Consider the following 20863-nt stretch of genomic DNA (forward strand, 5'->3'; position numbering starts at 1 on the left):
CTGCAGCTCCTGTTTATAAAATGGCTATATGCAGCAAACCACACCCGCAAACCCAGAGAAAGTGAAACTAAAGCTTTATGTTTTTGTTTCAGTTACAGGAGGAATTTTTAACAGATGGAGTAAAAAAAGAAATATATTAATAGCACAGTCTTTAACCACTTAAAATAAATATATCTAGCAAAAGAACAAGAGATGCTCTATCTCAGTGAAGTCCCACAAACATGACAGTAATTTATTCCAAATTGATTCATCAAGATATTGTGTTAGTTAACAAATATCATGTCACATTGTATTTGTTACTGAAGCTTTTAAGAGTAGTTCTTAGAGACAACAAATGTTTCTCATTAAAATGCTTATCTATGCAGTAACCAAACCTTATGAGTACATGTACTCTGTCGTAGGAGGCTGAAGTTTTGATATGGAGGTGCATTCATATACTGTTTTTGAATGATTGTATTGGCAACAGTGAGCCTGCACACTATAAAAAAAAAAAATCACATCAGGGATTTTTGCTTAGATTTGCTTCATTATTTATTTTGTTTATTTAATTATTACACCCTGCAGTTTCTGTAGTCTTTTTTTTTTTTTTTTTTTTAAAGAGTTAAGGCCAAAAAAACCCAAATTTGCATATTTATTTTGGACCAAATGTCCTGAAATGATGGATAACCTTGTTTGTTAGATTTACCATGATTAAAGAGCCAACCTGACCTTTATGTCTATTCTCAAAGAAGACGTCTGTCTTCAGGTGGTGCGGGTGTCCAGTATGGGTCAACTTTGAGGGCCCTGTCTCTGTTTATTCAAACCACGTTCACTCACTCTGTCTCAAATAAGTTAACATGTAGGGAGGAATTTATTGAAACTGAAAGTGGTGAGAACAGAAAGTAAATTCTGCCCCTCTTGTATCTTGTGTTAACACATGGACTTTCTAAAAATAAGCCCCAACTGTTCACCTCTGTTACGGCCCTTGATGGAGCCCAGGGGATGGAGAGCGTAACACAATGAAAAGAACCGGGATGAAAAGGATGAGAGCTTGCTCTGCCCCTCCCTCACCATTTACAAGAAACACCAGCACTTTCTCAGAACTGATGCACAAAGCTGCACAGCTCTCCCCACTTTCTGTATTTACAGGAATGGCTTTGAAGCTCCACAAATCAGGGGAGACTGACTATGGCTATAGCACTTTTTGTCCCAGCACCTATAATTTGCTGAATTCTTGCGTCAGAGCTCCTAAATTTTGAGACAAAGTAGATTTGCCTCTAAAATCCAACTTCCTCAACTATCTCACTCCAACTCATGATTACAGCTCTAATTCAGAGGATCAGCTGTTGCTTTATTTTGTTTAAACATGGGGTACTTGAAAGCACAAATGACAAAAGGCTGCTATAAGGGTTGTAGAGACGTAGTAAGGACCCCGCCCCCACCCCCTCCACGGAGTCTAGACACTGGTGGTGGTGATAAGATGAAGAGGGAGCTGAGGATCTGGATGTGAAGAGGAGTGGGCTCTGGATCAGGTGACTGGAGGTGAACGGGGTGGAGGAGGGCGCGACACTTCTGCCTTAAATGACATAAGTTTATGAACAGTGCCTACTCATCTGTCCCTGCAGACAACAAGATATAAATCCCATGTATACCCTTTTTTGTGACAGCACAAAACTGTATTACTACAGCTCTATATAACATGCTACATGCATTCAAAAAAAAGAAATGTTTGTAAATAAGGACAGGACTATAGATCTCAATAACTGGGTACTGCTTCCATGTGAAGACCCTCTATTGTTGTTTTTTGGCCAGTGTTTGTAGCCTATTATCTTTTAGCATTTTATTAATAATAATTAAATACTAAAGAAATAATAATAAAATAATGAAAAATGCAATAAAAATAATGAAATGCATGTTCAGTCCCTCTACAGCCTATACTGCGACATATTTTTGTATCATGATGTGGTTGAATATTATTTCTGGCCTACACAATACGAGCAGCATTTCAATAGGCCTAATTAACAATAACGATTTTTAACACAACACAATGTGGAGTCTGTATGGCAATGAATTGTGGGTTATTAAGTCAGTGAGGTCTGCACCCCAAGCGGACTCTCTGGAAGTCTGCAGACAGTCCACTTGAGGCCTCTTGTTGACTGGCTGAATAGTGGATTTGAACAGCACTCCCAGACTTCCCTGGAAGGCGCCCACAAAGTCTGCGAGTCTTCAAATTTGAATTCAGTCAGAACTGTGAATGAATATAGCATAAAGGAAGTCTTCCTGACTGAGCTTATGCTGAACTTCATAAGTGTGTGGCAGAAAGAGGAGAAAAGATATAAGGTATGGAACTGTGCTTTTCAGTCTTGAGAGGAGAGCAACGTGGGGAAAGTGAGGTGTAAATGAGACACACCTGTGAGCTGAGGGAACTGACGAAGGAGGGAAGCATGGAGACCAGGAGGAGGAGTGAGAGTTACTAAAAGTTTGTTTCGCTTCTCGGACATCTCTGCTGACAAACAAACAAATACACACTGCAAAGTAAACAGAGTGGCAGTTGTTGGACTTCACTGACTTCTCTAAGGAGCAGGTTTGGATGAAACTTGTTCAGCTATCTCCATGACTGTCTGCTCAGGACTCTGCTGGACCTGCACGAGTCAAGGTGAGTCTTCTATTCTCCTGCCTCCAGGTTAATGTGCACGGCCTCTCATATTCTACATTCAGCCTACTCTGTTTTTGCACCGCCTTTTTTATCACGCTCATCCCTTCCTTGGACAGTTAAATGTCCCCCTAAACACACTTTGTTTATTTGAAAGGGCCTACAAACTGTTCATTTATTCACTCACACATAGCTCATGCACAACTTGCACACAAACTCCTGCAATGAAATGATGAAAGTTTATCTGGGGCCGTTTTCACAAAGCTTCCTCGTACTAAGAGTTGCTCCTAGTGACATAACTTAAAGATAATTCTCAGAGTTGAAATGTTTTCTAAGAATGTCTCAGCCCATAAAAGAGCTCCTAAGGTAAAAAAAAATGTTGGGAGTAGAGAGGAGGACTTTTAGGAAGCTTCAGAGTTTTTTAAGCAGAGGAGAAAATGGTGGCAACAAAGAGGTGCCGTCCACTCACCCACCAAGCTACTGGGTGCCCCATGTTCAGGGGCAGTGTCCTTGCCCGGTGGCTGCAGGCTTGATTCCAACCTGAAGCCCTTTGCTGCCTGTCATCCCCCTTTCCCACCGTTATGCACTTCCAACTTGTGTGGAGAGTGATGAGCGGCTTATCAGCTGTTTCCATATGTCATGACATCTAGAGATACTCACTGATGGTCCAACACTCGTGTGTCAGGGCCTTAAAGGAGAAGTCCGGTATTTTGCACTCTGAGCCCCATTTCTGGGTTGTTTATGATGAAATAGAGAGGCTAAGACCAAAATGGTGGAGATTGCTCCTTTTCGGAGAATTTGGCTTTCCCCTGCCTGGCTTAAAGGGGATAGATACAGGATTCATACTTCCCAGCCAGTAGGTGTGGCACTCAAACTCGCCCGCTCTCGCTCCACTCTTCAGTTCTACAGGTTGCCAGGTTCGTAAACGACAGCCACTGACAGCTCGCCAAGTTATTTAACATTAGCTATAAGTTAGCTGCGTTAGTTAGCAAACATTAGCTTACCTGTCCAGAAGGAAAGCAGTAACCTCTGTGTGGCTTTTTAGCCCTTTTTCTGCCTTTAGCTGACACCAACGATCAAAAGCTGAACTGATGTTGATTCTGGTTTTGCTTCTCCATTGCTTGGCTAGAATTTGCGACGGATAGTGCTGGGATGACGCCATTCCTCTGCAGCTATCACAATCTGGCAAGCCTTTCTAGACGTTCTGTGGATGTATTATTTTTGAAAAAATATTCGTTTTGAAGAAACAGCTATACATATGACCTTTAACACTGCTGCCTATGGCCATGTGTGAACCTGTCCTAAAACCACACCTAAACGTTTGTTTTCAAAGCCTTGAAACTCACGGAGTGGTCAGTGGTGTTCGTTGATGTTCTGACATAAAAATCGTAGCAATCTGTGGTTTCCGTGACGATTTATTTGACATTTTGTCTCATCCACTGCTTTTCTATAGAAGCCTCATTGTCTGTTGGTAGTAATCTGCCACCGGAAACAGAAAGGGGGTTGTTCAAGACAAGGCTGTAGTCATTGTAGTCTTTTAGCTCAGTGAAAGTGCTGGCTCGACAGTGCTGTGGATTACTCGCTTGTAAACAACCTTCGCAGTAGGATGTCTTTGAACACAACACCAACCTTCTTCTTCTGCTTCTTTTCTGTGTTCCATTACATTGCAATGGTTTCCTGCCGGTTGGCGACACCCACGTAAAGGAGCATTATTGCCATCAAGTGGGCTGGAGTGTGTAACGCCTCAGGGTCAAACGAACGATCAAGCGGAAGTTTACACACGGGTGTGAGGCAGCTGAAAAAATAGTTCCACAATGGAGATGAATAGTGAAAACACGGATGGAGATCACAGTTTGCTGCGATTTTTATGTCAGAACATCAACGAACACCACTGACCCCTCAGTGAGATTCATGGCTTTGAAAACGAACGTTTAGGGTGGTTTTAGGACAGGGTCACACATGGCCATAGGCAGCAGTGTTAAGCCAGGCAGGGGAAAGACAAATTCTCCAAAAAGGAGCAATCGTCACTATTTTAGTCTTAGCCACTCTATTTTATCATGAACAATCAGAAATGGGGCTCAGTGTGCAAAATACCGGACTTCTCCTTTAACATGTGCATAGAAACAACTGAGGGTGAGTTTCGTGTGCACTTGTTTTTGATGGTCAGAGTAAGAAGTGTTTCTACCCTCAAATTAGTAAATGAGGCCCATTGTGACACAGTTAATTTAATTTCCACTGGACACCCACACCTCAGTGGCTCACAAAAGGACAACCAATTACATCTGTTAAAAGAATGTGTCACACCTGGTAACGAGGTCAACCACACCTCCTCATGAAGGTCAAAGTTTCTGTCCCTTCCTTGCACTGATAATTTCCTTATTCACTTCTGAGCTCAGAGTCCTTGCTAAAAAAAATTAGGTTAATTTAGGAGCTCAGTTCTTAAAAACGTTTATGAAAACTGGCCCTGGAGTCCTTATTCAGTTTATTCAATCAAAAGACACACTTTCATTTTGATTTGTTGATTTAATGGACATTTTATGATTGAGAGACTTTGATTAACAATTTGATTTGACTGATTTTAATTTATTAATTTATACTATTTATTTCTGTGTGTGTCTTTTGTTTGCAGAAATCTTATTTTGCAAAGTGACGAGAGTTAAGTTATTAAATACCGGCTCTGGATTCTGGTGATTTGTTGTACATGAAGGTATCTGCGTGTTAGAAACTGCACATCATAGTGCACTGAGATTTGTTACAAACTGTAAAGCTCTTACTCATCACTGTACGGTTTATTCCAGGGCTGGTCGGCCGTCTTTGACCTTTTGTAGGCTCCCTGTATTTGTTCATTTATAAAGCCACACTGGGTAAACTCCCTTCATACATTTGTACTGTGATTGAACAGTTGCCAATTAGAGTTAAATTTCTCCAGTCACCTTGAGGCGTCCTGTTCTACATTTCTACCAAGTTTAGTAAAAATCCATATGGTGGTTAGGCCTAGATAAGAAATGAGCTCTCTAGCGCCCCCATTTTGTTTGATGGGGTCAATAATGGAGGGGTCCCCTCAGATTATGTGTGGTCATATGCCTACAAAGTTGCGTGGTGATGGGTGAAACCCTTGAGATGTTATACACCTTTATGTGATGAGCCACGCCCTCCGCAATATTCATTGCCTTATAGAAGCTCAGTTTTAGTAAGTTTTCCAACTTTTGCCAAGAGGGAACTTTAGATATTGGTCCCTAGATTATGTTCACCCAGTTTCATGCAGATCGCTCAAACTTCCTAGGAAGAGATCCATTTGAAGTGTTTCTCAAAAAATTCAAAATGGCGGCAAATCTATATAAGCAGAAGTTATGGGTTCTTAGGCAAATGTGTTCCTCATGAGGAGAGGCATCTCTGTGCAAAGTTTCATGTCTCTACGACATACGGGGCATGAGATATGCCCATTCAAAGTTTGCAGTTTCAATCGGTTGCTATAGCGCCCCCCTTTGGCCAATTGATGTAATATTGCTTCATTGGCATCCTCTCATGACCCTCTACCACTGTGCCAAATTTCACATGGATTGACCAAGTCAGTGTGGAGAAAAACATGGAACAGACACACAGACAGACAGACAGAGTTTTCATCGTTAAATAGTAAGATTTATTCCAGGCTGCACTTTTAAAGTAGAGAGGAAAACCTTGTGGAGTTGTGGCAGCAGATGCCTTGTCTGTATGATGTGTCCAATAGCTCTTGCCATGATCATGTAAGCATTGAAGGAAATAACGGCAGAGTAGCAGCTGTCAGATGAGCAACCTAGCAGCTAGCAAACACACACAGACACACAGCAGTATATAGTGCCCACAAACTTTAGGTTATTTAATAATGTGACCCTCTATGTTTTGCTTCACAGTCGGAGAAGTAATAAGTTGTGCAGCATCCTTGTGCATTCAGAATCTGCTGCTAACATATCAGCTACAGGCGAGTGCAAACAAGAGAAGACACTAAAATATTTAGATGGTATATGTAGTCAGGGGTTCCTGCTGTGTCTCTCTTTCAGCGAAGTGGTCCTTGGCCTGAAAAACGTTGAAGACCCCTGCCTTAAGTCATATAATAAGAGAAAAATGTTAGAAGAAAACTGCATGACGGTTTGAGACAATGATATGATGAGTCACTTAGCCTTCGTAACCTGCACTACATAGCTCTACTTCAACAAATAAAATAAGGTTCATATTTCAAACTGTGTATGAAGTTTTATTTTTCTCATATGTTCTTGTGTGTTGGAGCTTCTGGAGGTCCCTCTGTGGTCAACACATGAATCTGGGACCGCTCACGCGAACCAGCTCCCAATTGCCTTTCCAAGTTTGTCAACCGCTCTAACTATACATTTACCAACTACCACCAGAGGATATAACGGATTAATACCCTCAGCTTCTTCTCGGGCCTCACTTTCATACTTGTTCTGCAGCTTATTTCTTTCCTCTCTCAGCTCTCTTTCTTGCTGTTCAGTTATTTTACTCAGCAGGTTTTTCATCTCCCTTTCCTTTTCTTTTCTCTCTGCTTCTCTCTCTTCCATAAACCTCATTCTTTCCTCAGTCACCTCCTGCTTCTGCCTCATCCTCTCCTCATCTCTCTCCCTCCTCTCCCTGTCTCTGACAGCCTGGAATTGAGCGTATATTTTCTTCATCTGGTTTTCATATTTTTCCTGAATCTTCCTCTCCAGCTCTTCTCTTTCTTTCTGCATTTGTTCTTCTTTCTCTTTCAGGATGCGTTGTTTCTCCTCTTCGATTGCCCTCTCAGCCTCCTGGAACATCTCGCTGGTGTAGTGGCTTCCTCCGTTCTTCTGGACTATGTTTCTGATCTTCTGGAGCAGCTCAGTGACCTGAGAGCGATCCTTCAGCTCGTTGTTGAAGACGTGGTACTGGCCGTTACACCTGGCCACGAGTTCTTGAAGCTCTGAGCTTTCACCCAAGAATTCCTCCATAGTGGTGCCTTTAATGAGGTCACCACCAGTGAAGAGAACCATGCTGTACTGGTTCGCCGCCTGGCCAAAGATTTCTTCAATCTTTTGCACCGTCTGCTTTTCTTCCTCAGTGAATCTGCCCAGCCTGATGACCACCAGGAACACGTGGGGTCCAGGAGCAATGTAAGAGATGCACTGGCATAAATCTTTAGTTGTTTTAGTGGAGCCAAACCTGGTGTCAAACAGGCCCGGGGTGTCAATGACTGCAACCCGTTGCTTGTCCACCTCACCTCTGCCCTTAGAGCAGTCGACAGTCATAGACTTTGAACTGAACTTGGATTCAAAGCACGCTCGTCCCAGAATCGTGTTTCCGGAGGCACTCTTCCCAGATCCAGTCTTCCCGACCATCACTATCCTGAGCTCCTCATCATTTCTGAAGAGGCTTCCTGTGGAGAATAATGAATGACACTGAATAAGAATCCTATACATCGTATCATCACATCGCAAACCTAGTCACTAAAGGAAAATGTTGCTGCGTGTTTTGCAAACTATGAATAAGTTAAATTTGCACTTTTCCTGTGTATTATATCAGTGTTGTCAAAGTGACGTTGTATAAATACTGACTTTTTCATCAGTTTGACATCCGGTGAAGGGGATGATGGATAGTTTAACACCTAGACAAGATGCCTGCCGAGCTTAAGACCACAGTCTAGACACAAACTACAAAACCGGTTGTGATTTAGCAAGTTAATGCCGTTTCCATCAGCCTTTTAGGCGTCATACGTGGGTGTTTTTAGCCACCTGTCGGCGGGGATAGTGCCACAAAAAGCAGTTGTTTTTTAGTTCGGCATTTCTAGCAGGGACTTTGCCCCCAAAACCTGGTATTTTAAGTCTAGACATGAACCATAACTAGTAGTTCAGTCAGGAACACTTAGTCAAAGAAAACTTTATTTCCATTTCCATGTGATTAAGGGAGCCTAATGTTCAATCAGAGTTACAACACAGCTACCAATGTGCAGAATATTATAATAATACTAGCATTTTATCTAGCGGCTGGGTTCAACCATGGAGGGATTACTGAACAGACCTACTGAGCACAGACCCAGGGACCAAAGTGTTAGGGTGGCCCCACTGGACCTCACCTGCAAGCCATTTGAGTTGACATGTACTTAGCAGGAAAAGATTTAAAATGATCACAAAGAAAATATATGCAACAATAATTTCAAAAAGGCTGAACTCCTTTATACCAGAAATAATAGAGGAGAATCAAACAGGGTTTATAAGAGGACGTCAGACGCATGACAACATTAGAAGAACACTACATGTAGTGGAGCAAGCAAAACAAGACAAAAAGAGCACTGTATTAGTAATTATCGACGCAGAGAAAGCTTTTGATTGTGTCAATTGGAAATTTTTATATAAAGTACTAGAGAGATTTGGATTTAGCAATAAATCAGTACAGTGCATAAAAACACTCTACCAACAACCAACTGCAAGAATTAAAATTAATGGGGGCCTGACAGACAAAATAAGATTGCAGAGATCAACAAGGCAAGGATGCTGTCTGTCACCCACTCTATTTGCCCTGTTTATAGAGCCGCTTGCGCAGGCTATTAGACAGGACGAAGAGATCAAAGGAGTGGTGGTGAATGGCATAGAACAAAAATAGGACTTTTCGCAGATGACGTAATAACCTATCTTGAGCGCCCAAATGAGTCATTACCTGTGTTGATGAAACTTTTGGAAGCATTTGGGCGCCTATCAGGATATAAAATAAATGTCACAAAGACACAGATATTAGCACTCAATTATAGTCCACCAAAAGAGATCCAAGAATTATTTAATTTTAATTGGAAACTCAAGAGAATTGAATATTTGGGGTCACAATCACAAAAGGACTAGCTAAACTATATAAATCCAACTACGGCAAGATAAATCAGGAAATACAAAAAGATATTGAAAGATGGTCCACACTAACACTAGATCTCAGCTCACGAATACAGATAATCAGGATGAATCTTCTACCAAGGCTCTTGTACCTATTCCAATCCTTACCAGTAGAGGTCCCACAGTCTCAATTTATGAGCTGGAATAGAATAATTTCAAGGTTTGTTTGGGGTGGAAAAAGGCCTAGAATAAGATTGGAGACTCTCCAGCTGTCGAAGGATGAAGGTGGGATGGGACTTCCAAACTTGAAAGCATACTTCCATGCAGCCCAGTTGAGGTATATTGTTGGATTGTGTAAACCAGACTACACTGCGAAGTGGAAAGAGATGGAAACACAACTTGGCGAATACCCGCTACAGACTATTATAGGAGATGAAGACATATACAAGGTGATGAAAGACCAAGTAAACCCAATTACAACGTTCACACTAAAATTATGGTTCAACATAATAAAAAAATATAAGATCCAGAAAGATGCCAATCTATTAAAGTGGGTGGCATATGATAGCAAATTCAAACCTGCTAGATATGATAAAGGGTTTAGGCGGTGGACAACCAAGGGAATCACAGCATGGTGTGTGCTAATGAAGAATGGACAGCTGGAGAGTTTCCAAAATATAAAAGAAAAATACGATTTAGATAAACATGAATTCTATAGATATCTACAACTTAGGGATTACTTCACGAAAGAGATCAGGATGGACCCCTCCGGAGAAGTGAATGGTGTGATCCAACTCATAATCAGCACATACAAAGAAACCAAAGTTAGAATTGTGTCCGGGTTATATAAAAAATTGATATTAAATAAACACTCAACTAAATACATAAAAGAAAGATGGGAATCAGAATTTCAGATAAAAATCACAGATGAAGAGTGGCTAAACATGTGGAAAATTCACCACACATCCACTAGTTCAAGGATCTGGAGGGAGTTCTCCTGGAAAAATCTGATTCGATTTTTTATTTCACCCAAAGTCAAGAGTAAACAGTTGAACAAAAATGTACCCTGTTGGAGAGACTGTGGAGTAATGAATGCGGATCTCTTGCATATTTTCTGGAAATGTGATAAAATCAGACGGTTTTGGAAAATGCTACACGATACACTGTTGAAAATATTTGGATATAAGATTCCAATGTCTGGTATAGTATTGTATCTGTGTAACTTATGTGACAAAAATATAAGAACAAGGGACAGATACCTGGTAAAAATATTACTAACAGCAGCTAAAAAAGCTATCACAAAAAAATGGGGAAGGGAAGATATCCCTACACAAGACCAATGGACTCAACTGGTTGAGGGAATCTACACAATGGAAAAAATGATACACCGCTTGAGACTACAGGAAGCTCAGTTCGAAGAGAAATGGATGAGATGGACAAAATTTATGGATGAACAGCGACAAAACAAAAGACTTGATTGAACAAAAGACAGTGGAATATGGACAGATTGTTTTGGAAGTGACTCCCATACGTTTATATTTGTTTGTGTGTTTACTTGTATTCATTTAGTTGTTACAACTTTGTAAAAGAAAAATTTTAAATAAAAACCAAAGTGATAAAAAAAAAAATGATCACAAAGAGATGCAAATAGACAAAAAAATAACTAAATGATCACAAAGACACAAAAATGAGCAATAAAAGACACTAAATTACCTCAGAGAGACACAAAACCACAACTATCAACTAACAACTCACAAATATCAAGTGTGTGTGTCTTGCTCTTGAGGTGTGGGCCAGCTGTGTGCTCGGTGCTTCCCAAACAGACAGTCCAACAAGGAACTGAACTGAAAGTGAACTGACAGTTTTTAAACATATGTCCTAATATTGTTTTGCTGTTATTAAACACAGACCCCTGTGACTTAAATTCATCAATGAATGCAATGCAAGATTAGGGCTGGGCGGTATGACAAAATGTTCATATCACGGTTTTAAGAAAAAATCATATCGGTTTCACGGTATTTCGCTCAGATTCGGCCAACTTAACACGCTGCTGTGTTGTGCTATGGCCTGTGCCGGAATTTGTTATTTACCTGACAACACCTGAACACAGCACACGCTCTGCTCCATTAGTGCTAGAGCTTAGATTCTCTGCCCGAGAGAGAGAGAGAGAGAGAGAGAGAGAGAGAGAGAGAGAGAGAGAGAGAGATGACTACAGGTTGCAATTCACAGATACAGAAAGAGAGAGAGGGGGGGTGGTAGAGGTAAGTGGGAGGGACAGCGGCTTTCCGTGCCTCCAAAAAATATGCCCTATTCATTCAGTGTTTACCCAACACGCTCAATACATGGACATGCAATGACAAATTGTCATTAACTTATTACGTTATAAAAAACGATGGAAATATGGACTTACCCATGTTTAAAATGACCTGTTTAAGTGAAAAAACGAGCACTGACGGGAACGAGTGGAGTCTATGTTTCACCGACACGGAGAGCGCAGGAGAAATGCGCTGCCTGTGTGGACAGTCAAGCGCCAGCGAGTATACTCGCAGGACTTCCGCGGCACTAACGCGCTCGGTGTGTCCTTAGCGTTAATTATAACAGCCAACTTATTGAAAAATGTCGGGTTTAAATAGGGCTCGGGCCGTTAATTACAGTTAATTGGACAGGCCGGCCGGTCCCGGACTTATTTTTTTGGGCCCGATCTAAGCTCTAATTAGTGCTGTGCTCGGTTATAATTGTCTCGGACTCGGGACGGGTCGCCTTCGGTCAGGAAAATGCGGCTCGAGCCGTGCTCTAGTGTGCTCACCTGTGTGTGTGCGCTTTGTCTGTGTGTGTGTGTGTGGGTGTGTGTGCGCATCGGGGCGAAACTTCGCCGTGCGCGATACAGAGGGCAGAGGAGAATTGTAAACGTCGGTGCGCCGCTGTTAGTTGCATATAGGGGAAACACTGCTCTGTTTGGTAGCTATGAGTTCTTCTGGGTCATCGTGTACAGTTGCTTCACTTTAAGGACTCTCTCCAGCAACCATTCTCGCCTCTTAACGTTTCTATATGCTCTCACTCTCGCCTGCTCAAGCCATAGACATATTTACATAGACGCCGCATTGACTGCTGCTGCCTGTCGGAGCCGACGCCCTCGCTGGCCGCCATCTTGGATGGGTCTCGCTTCGCCTCCACAGTAAATTCACTTCTATTGAGGAAGGAGCTGTATGCACAAGTAAAATAGAATAACTCACTGAATTTTCAACTGATTTTCACGCGGTTTGGTTTGTTACAAACGGCACACATGTAGTTGTGATACAGGATGCTTTGTGGATGCACTGTGGAGGCGAAGCGAGACCTATCCAAGATGGCGGCCAGCGAGGACACGCTCAGGCAGTCGATGCGGCGTCTATAGCTGTGTATATATGTCTATGCTCAAGCGTGCCTGTGGTGTGCAGCGGTGAAATGGGTCCCTACTGAAACACTTTCCCGCCGCGCACGTTCCGGACTTTGTTTGGGCTATTCACCAGTATAGCGGTATATGAAAAATTCATATCACAACGAAAATAAATACCGGTTTTCGGTACGAACCGGTATACTGCCCAGCACTATGCAAGATCATAGTTTTCTCACAAATTCAGTGTAACATGGGCTGAGTAAACCATTTAGAAATGGTCATCTGGGGAGTGAAGTGTTCCTTTTATGTAAAAACACATCTCCCAGATTTTCCTCCAAAAAGGAGTAGTCAGATTCTTTAAAACAAAAACAGCATCCATCTCAAAAACTAATCTATTTGCTGGTGACCAGGAAATCAGGATTTTTTGACTGAATGAATCATCACAATGTATATAAGAGCTCCAGAATTTAGTCAGATTAAGATCTTGGAACAAAAGGTTAGTTTAGAAATACAAAATAATATAAATGTCTTTGTGGGAACTAATTGCATAAAATCCAATTACTCAGATCACTGAGTGTTATATCACCGTAAAATAATTGTATTTTAAAATGACTCACCTGAGTTGCTGGCCATGTTTGAGCTTTAAGGGTTGCTGGTCGTCTTTGGTTGAAGAGTTCAATCTGTCTGCTGCAGCTCCTGTTTATAAAATGGCTATATGCAGCAAACCACACCCGCAAACCCAGAGAAAGTGAAACTAAAGCTTTATGTTTTTGTTTCAGTTACAGGAGGATTTTTTTTTAACAGATGGAGTAAAGAAAAAAGAAATATATTAATAGCACAAGATACAGTCTTTAACCACTTAAAATAAATATATCTAGCAAAACAGCAAGAGATGCTCTATCTCAGTAAAGTCCCGCAAACACAGTCATTTATTCCAAATTAAGTCATCAAGATATTGTATCACATTGTATTTGTTACTGAAGGTTAGTTCGTAGAGAAAACAAATGTTTCTCATTAAAATGCTTATCTATGCAGTAACCAAACCTAATGAATACATGTACTCTGTAGTAGGAGGCTGAAGTTTTGATATGGAGGTGCATTCATATACTGTTTTTGAATGATTGTATTGGCAACAGTGAGCCTGCACACTATAAAACAAACAAACAAAAATCACATCAGGGATTTTTGCTTATTTAAAGGAGCAATAAGCGAAATTCATCATTTCTACATTGAAGGAATTAAAAAATTGCTATGTGAAGAACTAGAGGTGTAATTTCATCTGGAGTATAGCATGACCTCACACACCCTCTCTCTGTGTTGATCTCCAGCCCCAGCCAAAGCAGGGATTGAAACACTGCCTCAGAACACTTGTGCTTCAAAAGATCGACATAGTGTCGAGCAAACTGGCTCGAGCGTAACATCACTAGAGGTCCAACGTTTCCAGCGAGAGGAGAGGGAGAAATAAAACAAAATAAGATAAAATAGGAAAAACCTGTCTCCCTCTTTTATTTTATTTTCAGCGTTTAATCAAGGCGGAGGGGGGCGGCTGGAGGTCCGAGGCTTCCAGCGAGGGGAGAGGTAGAAACAAACAGCCAATGTGTGTGTATGTTTATGTTCAGGTGTTGTCACGTAAATAACAGCGCTCAAGCAATAAACAGGACAGACAATAGGATTTTATTTATTTTTACACTACATTTTCACTGAAAGCTGACCGAATCCGACCCAAGCCTGAATACAATTTATAGCTACATTTTTGACCAAACCCGGCCAACCCGTCGGGTACCGTCGGGCTCGGATCGCCACACTCTAGTGTGTGTATGTGTCCCCTATTGGGGCCTATCTGAATTTCTGTCTTTGAGAGATATTATTTTGTAATATAACTGAATTTTCTATCCATACATATAAATTTTAAATATATTAAAATGATAAGGAATCTTTGAGTAAACTGCGAGTATCATTTAAGTAGGCTATGTCGTGGCCAGCCGAGTGTCCTCTTTTTTGGAAATCAAAATATGGTCACCCTAAACAAGCTGAAGACAGTAATACGGACAGGATGAAACAGTGGCTATTTGTGCTGGACATCGACCCCCACACGCCTGTGGAAATCGTCCGGAAAATGTTTGTGTGCTCCTGCCATTTTTACCGGAGGACTACACTGAAAGGATGGATCGCAGAAGCTCAGGAATGGTTCAAGTGCTTTTCTTCAAAGATACTGTCGTACCATCTGTCGGCATCACTAAACGAGCAGACGTGGTAAGTGATCGTTGTGTATTTTGCTCAGCTAAATATGTTGTTGTGGTTATGTTATGGATAAGTCCTTGCCCAGAGCATATAGTGAAGTGACTGGCATTACTTCTCATTGTTGGGAATAAACAGACTGCTTGGGAACATTTTATATTGTTGTTCCTTCAGGAGTTGTGGTGATTTATGAGTGTGGAGTTAGCATGTTCTCCCTGTGTTCCGGTGATTATTTTGAGGCGTACTCTATATTTATATTGCACAGGTGTACCAAATAAAGTGGCCAGTAAGCCCCACATTTACACCACTGGCTCTGGGTCTCCCCTCAGCCCGTGGTTGCTTGGCAGCCTCAGCCTCTCTTCTTGCTCTCTCTTCTTCCAAAACCTGTAACTCTTTCTCTGTATATTCTGGCTTCTTCTCAACAAACTTGTTGTTTTGATGACAGGAGTAATTGCACTAAACATACGCTGTTTGAAATCACTCCGCCCAGCAAGTACTGTATGTCTGGAATGTAGTTCCGGCTCTGCATTTGGCTTCAAAACAACTCTGTCTCGTTATATTACATTATTATTTCATAGCGTGGTGAATGTGTAAGCTACAAGTTGTCCACAAGAGCGTTTTGGCGTCATTTGATGGTGTATTTGATTAGTTTTGGGGGAGAGAGGGACCTGTACCGTTCACCTCCATTTCAGTGGGCAGCTCTGCCCCACCAGTCTCAGAACAGCACGCACTGACAATTAAAGGTCATGTACCTACTCATATGACTATAGCGATTACGGCAATAGGCGAATTTGCCAAAATGTCGAACTATCCCTTTAACAATGGCCTTGCATTTCCAAGGTGGAGAGCACTGTGAGAGCTAAAGGGGCTACAATCTGACTCAGAGCTAGCTCTTCTTCTCCTGGACAGGTACAGCATAAAGTCAAATGTCTGTTTTAATTAGTGTTACAGTAACGTTAAGCACATGTCGCTATGTTGATTCAATTACATTTAATGTTACAATCGTAGCATGGGTTAATGTCCGGAGCTTGAGTTATTAGCGGCTCGGTCCCATCAATGGGTCAGGCATTGCGGTTGTGCTAGGTGAGTAGCCCGACAGCCCAGCTAACATTTGCAATTAGCATTGTAAAATGTAGCCCGGCGGGCAGCCTGGCGGCTGTGTTTAGCTTTTCCCCTGCCTACTTCAATGATGATGCTACCTGTAATAAATGCAATATATTTGCTGAGATGGAGGCGAGGCTCAGTGACTACAAGAGCTGGTAGAAGCGCTCCATAGCTGTAAGTTACTCCAATAGCCGTAGTAGCTCTAGTGCTAACACTGGGAGCTAACGCTAACGTTCCTCTCTTCTCTGTAAGCCGGGCTCATGGTCTTACGGAGAAGAGTTGGAACGTTAGCATGGCAGCCGTCTAGTGCTAATGCTAACGTCCCCGTGCTTAAGCAGGCTCCCAGAACATTAGCATGGCAGCCGACTAGTGCTAACGCTAACGTCCCCACGCTAGAGCTCGCTGAAGCTGAGAAGCAGGCTCCCAGAATGTTAGCATGGCAGCCGACTAGTGCTAACGCTAACGTCCCCACACTAGAGCTTGCTGGAGCCGAGAAGCAGACTCCTGGAACGTTAGCATGGCAGCCGACTAGTGCTAACGCTAACGTCCACGCTTCTCGGCTCCGACTCACTGAGCCTGGCGGAGAAGCGTGGGGACGTTAGCACTAATCGGCTGCCATGCTAACGTTCCAACTCTTCTTCGTGAGACTGGCTCCCAGCTCAGTTGGAGTTGGAGTGTTAAGCCCAGGATACACTGTACGATTTTTAAAATCTTATTCTTAATACCACCTCACACTGTACGAGTGAATCGTCTGCGATGTGCGGCCAAAGCTCATGATTTACGTGCTCACACTGTACGTTCCGATCATCAAGCACGATCAAAGAGTTCACACTGTACGGGTGAAAACGGCTCGTCGGCCCCTGCTGACTGTCCTGCCCGTTGACAGCTGTCAATAAAGATACATTTGAAAGCTCCGATTTGTTCCGGAAGTGCAGGACAAGCGGTTTGCTTTGATGATTTGTGCTATACTGTATGCCGAAACGTCAAAAAAGAAGAGGCATCGGCGCATATGGACTCGCAGATGGCTTGAGAGATGTGGACAGTATGGTTTGTCCATACTGTAACGAGAGTTGGAGGTCTAGCGCGCTAGCTTGTATGTTTGTTGCGCTTGCTTGAAAATGAGAGCAGAAAAAACTTACCAGGCAGCTGAAGAATATTGGCTATCTCCTGCCAGCGTTTCTCTCGTTGATATAGGTCGTAGTAGGTGGAAGGAGAAACGTCGAACAGCCACTCATACTGTTGCCACAGCTCAACCAACCTGGCCTCCATATTTACAGTTCACTGACGCGTCGCCATGATGATCTATGTCTTTGCGCAGGCGCAGTGAGGGATAAAGGCACAGACGTTGGCGAATCGGATCGTGGCTCTGCTTCAATTGTGCGAATGTCTGTGCCGGCCGACCAAAATTTCTTACATGTCAGAAATTCATCCGACTGTCTGACCGCGGTTCTGGAACAGATGATCAGCCCTCGCTCCCCCCGTACACTGCACGGCAAAAGACGCACTACAAAGCAGAAATCCAGCCCGAGCGTCAGCAGGTCGCGCCTCTCAAAAATCGGGTCAAATCTGGCCAAAAAATCGTACAGTGTATGCTGGGCTTTGGTGTGGCAGCCAAGTAGTGCTAACACTAATAGGAAAGCAGGGAAATAGCTAAACACAGCAGAGACCGAGAGTAAGTGAAAGACATTGCCGACTGCTAAACTAAGCCAAACTAAGTTGGCTGTTTAGGTTTTATTTCCTCACCCCTGTGGCAAGTGAATCTGCCTGCAGTGAAAGCGGGGGCTAACCGGTGCTTCCTCCTCATGCTCCACTTCACTCAGCCGCCAACACAGCCAGTTAGCCTCTCCGTTTGGATCCAGCCGGAGCACCGAGCCCTGGTTTGAAGCGGAGCCTGCAGAAGAAACACCAGGACCGTCTGGATGTGATAGTCCGTGGAGATGCTGCGGTACTCGCCGGCACAGACAAGGCGAGTGGGGGGGGTGGGGAGAGTTGGAGAGCAGAGGTAGATGGAGGTGTGGCTCATGACACATTGTTTTGCTCTACAGGCAGTGCACAACAGCGAACCTAGCGGTGAAACGATTTCGCTTATTGCCCCTTTAATTATTACGCCCTGAGCAGGGGCGTTACTGTAGGCAGTGCAGGCCCTGATTGCCACCTGGAAATACACCTGTGTCGAAGAAGAACTCACGTTACATCAAAAAATTATGTGATTTTTCTATATATGCCCTCAAAAAGGAAAATTCATCTCCATCATGGTTTTTTGCTTTTGTATAGTTTCAATCTATAACACAATCAATATGCTTATTCTACATGAACTATAAAAAAAACTTTAATTTAACTATAAAAAAAATAGTTAAACAAATAATTTCCTATTTTCTTTTGTAGTTTTTGTCATATACAGATATGTTTTGATGATTGCTAGGTAATATGTACACTGAACAAAAATATAAACGCAACACTTTTTTTTTTGCTCCCATTTTTCATGAGCTGAACTCAAAGATCTAAAACATTTTCTATACACACAAAAGACCATTTCCCTCAAATATTGTTCACAAATCTGTCTAAACCTGTGTTAGTGAGCACTTCTCCTTTGCCGAGATAATCCATCTCGGCACCATGGGCCACTCGATCCACAACGCTGACATCAGCAAACCGCTCACCCACACAATGCCAAACACGCTGTCTGCCATCTGCCCTGAACAGTGAAAACCGGGATTCATCCGTGAAGAGAACACCTCTCCAACGTGCCAGATGCCATCAAATGTGAGCATTTGCCCACTCAAGTCGGTTACGACGACGAACTGCAGTCGGGTTGAGGCCCCGATGAGGAGGACAAGCATGCAGATGAGACGGTTTCTGACAGTTTGTGTAGAACTGGTCTCAGACGATCTTGGAGGTGAACATGCTGGATGTGGAGGTCCTGGGCTGGTGTGGTTACACGTGGTCTGTGGTTGTGAGGCCGGTTGGATGTACTGCCAAATTGTCTGAAACACCTTTTGTAGATGGCTTATGGTAGAGAAATGAACATTCAATTCACGGGCAACAGCTCTGGTGGACATTCCTGCAGTCAGCATGCCAATTGCACACTCCCTCAAAACTGCCACATCTGTGGCATTGTGCTGTGTGATAAAACTGATAAACATTTTAGAGTGGCCTTTTATTGTGGCCAGCCTAAGGCACACCTGTGCAATATTCATGCTGTCTAATCAGCATCTTGATATGCCACACCTGTGAGGTGGGATGGATTATCTCGGCAAAGGAGAAGTGCTCACTAACACAGATTGAGACAGATTTGTGAACAATGTTTTAGATCTTTGAGTTCAGTTCATGAAAAATGGGAGCAAAAACAAAAGTGTTGCATTTATATTTTTGTTCAGCATATGTTGATGTTGTCCTATATCAAGTCTCTGTTCAATCAGGCGAGGCATTATAATTTACAGGAGCTAGTTTAGGGGCAACACCTCTCAAGACTGACAAGCTGGGCACATCTGCAGGGGGATATAACATAAAAGCGGCAGTAAAGTGGGATTTATACTTGTGCAGCAGACCTTGTGCCGGCCTTTGGGCCATCATGATTGTTGATCTTGAAGAAGACCCGAGGCTGGCATGTCATCAAAATGAAAGAAATTCAAATGAAGCCAGAATTGCCCTGCAATCTTTTTTTTTTTTTTTTTTAAGATTTAAGGCCAAAAAATCCCCAAATTTGCATATTTATTTTGGACCAAATGTCCTGAAATGATGGATAACCTTGTTTGTTAGATTTCCCATGATTAAAGAGCCAACCTGACCTTTATGTCTATTCATGAAGAAGACATCTGTCTTCAGGTGGTGCGGGTGTCCAGTATGGGTCAACTTTGAGGGCCCTGTCTCTATTTATTCAAACCATGTTCACTCACTCTGTCTCAAATAAGTTAACATGTAGGGAGGAATTTATTGAAACTGAAAGTGGTGAGAAGAGAAAGTAAATTCTGCCCCTCTTGTATCTTGTGTTAACACAGGGACTTTCTAAAAAATAAGCCCCAACTGTTCATCTCAAATGTTGCTCTGCCCCTTCCTCACCATTTACAAGAAACACCAGCACTTTCTCAGAACTGATGCACAAAGCTGCACAGCTCTCCCCACTTTCTGTATTTACAGGAAATGGCAGCAGTTCTTTGAAGCTCCACACTTTTTGTCCCAGCACCTATAATTTGCTAAATCTTTGTGTCCGAGCTCCTAAATTTTGAGACAAAGTATCTTATTTGCCACTAAAATCCAACTTCCTCAACTATCTCACTCCAACTAATGATTACAGCTCTAATTCAGAGGATCAGTTGTTGCTTTTTTTTGTTTAAACACAGAGTACTTGAAAGCACAAATGACAAAAGGCTGCTATATTCAGAAATGTGACATTAACATGAATATATTTCAGACAGGATAGACTCTGAGAGAAAAGAATATTTATTTACATGTGCACATAAGTATGAGAAATGTGAAAAGTCTTTGGCAATTAGACCCCATCGTGATGTCATCTATTCCAGAAGGGTTGTAGAGACGTAGTAAGGACCCCCCCCATGGAGTCTAGACACTGGTGGTGGTGATAAGATGAAGAGGGAGCTGAGGATCTGGATGTGAAGAGGAGTGGGCTCTGGATCAGGTGACTGGAGGTGAACGGGGTGGAGGAGGGCGCGACACTTCTGCCTTAAA

At 42.5% G+C, this 20863-nt stretch overlaps 1 protein-coding gene across 2 annotated transcripts; it reads right to left on the minus strand.

The window, feature by feature from the left end:
• Positions 1-6283: 6283 nt before the first annotated feature.
• LOC125891858 (GTPase IMAP family member 9-like) lies at positions 6284-13520 on the minus strand. Of its 2 annotated transcripts, none has more exons than XM_049581423.1 (2): positions 13453-13520; positions 6284-8018 (listed from the first exon to the last, which is right to left on the minus strand). In XM_049581423.1, the coding sequence occupies exons 1-2, from the start codon at positions 13466-13468 to the stop codon at positions 6940-6942; spliced, it is 1095 nt and encodes a 364-aa protein (XP_049437380.1). In that variant the 5' UTR covers positions 13469-13520; the 3' UTR covers positions 6284-6939. The 2 variants fall into 2 exon arrangements, with proteins under 2 accessions (XP_049437380.1, XP_049437381.1); XM_049581424.1 differs by lacking the exon at positions 13453-13520 and adding an exon at positions 11870-12545.
• Between the last annotated feature and the right edge of the window lie 7343 nt (positions 13521-20863).

This window comes from Epinephelus fuscoguttatus, linkage group LG7 (assembly GCF_011397635.1).
Source record: "Epinephelus fuscoguttatus linkage group LG7, E.fuscoguttatus.final_Chr_v1".
Classification (NCBI taxonomy): Eukaryota; Metazoa; Chordata; class Actinopteri; order Perciformes; family Serranidae; genus Epinephelus; species Epinephelus fuscoguttatus.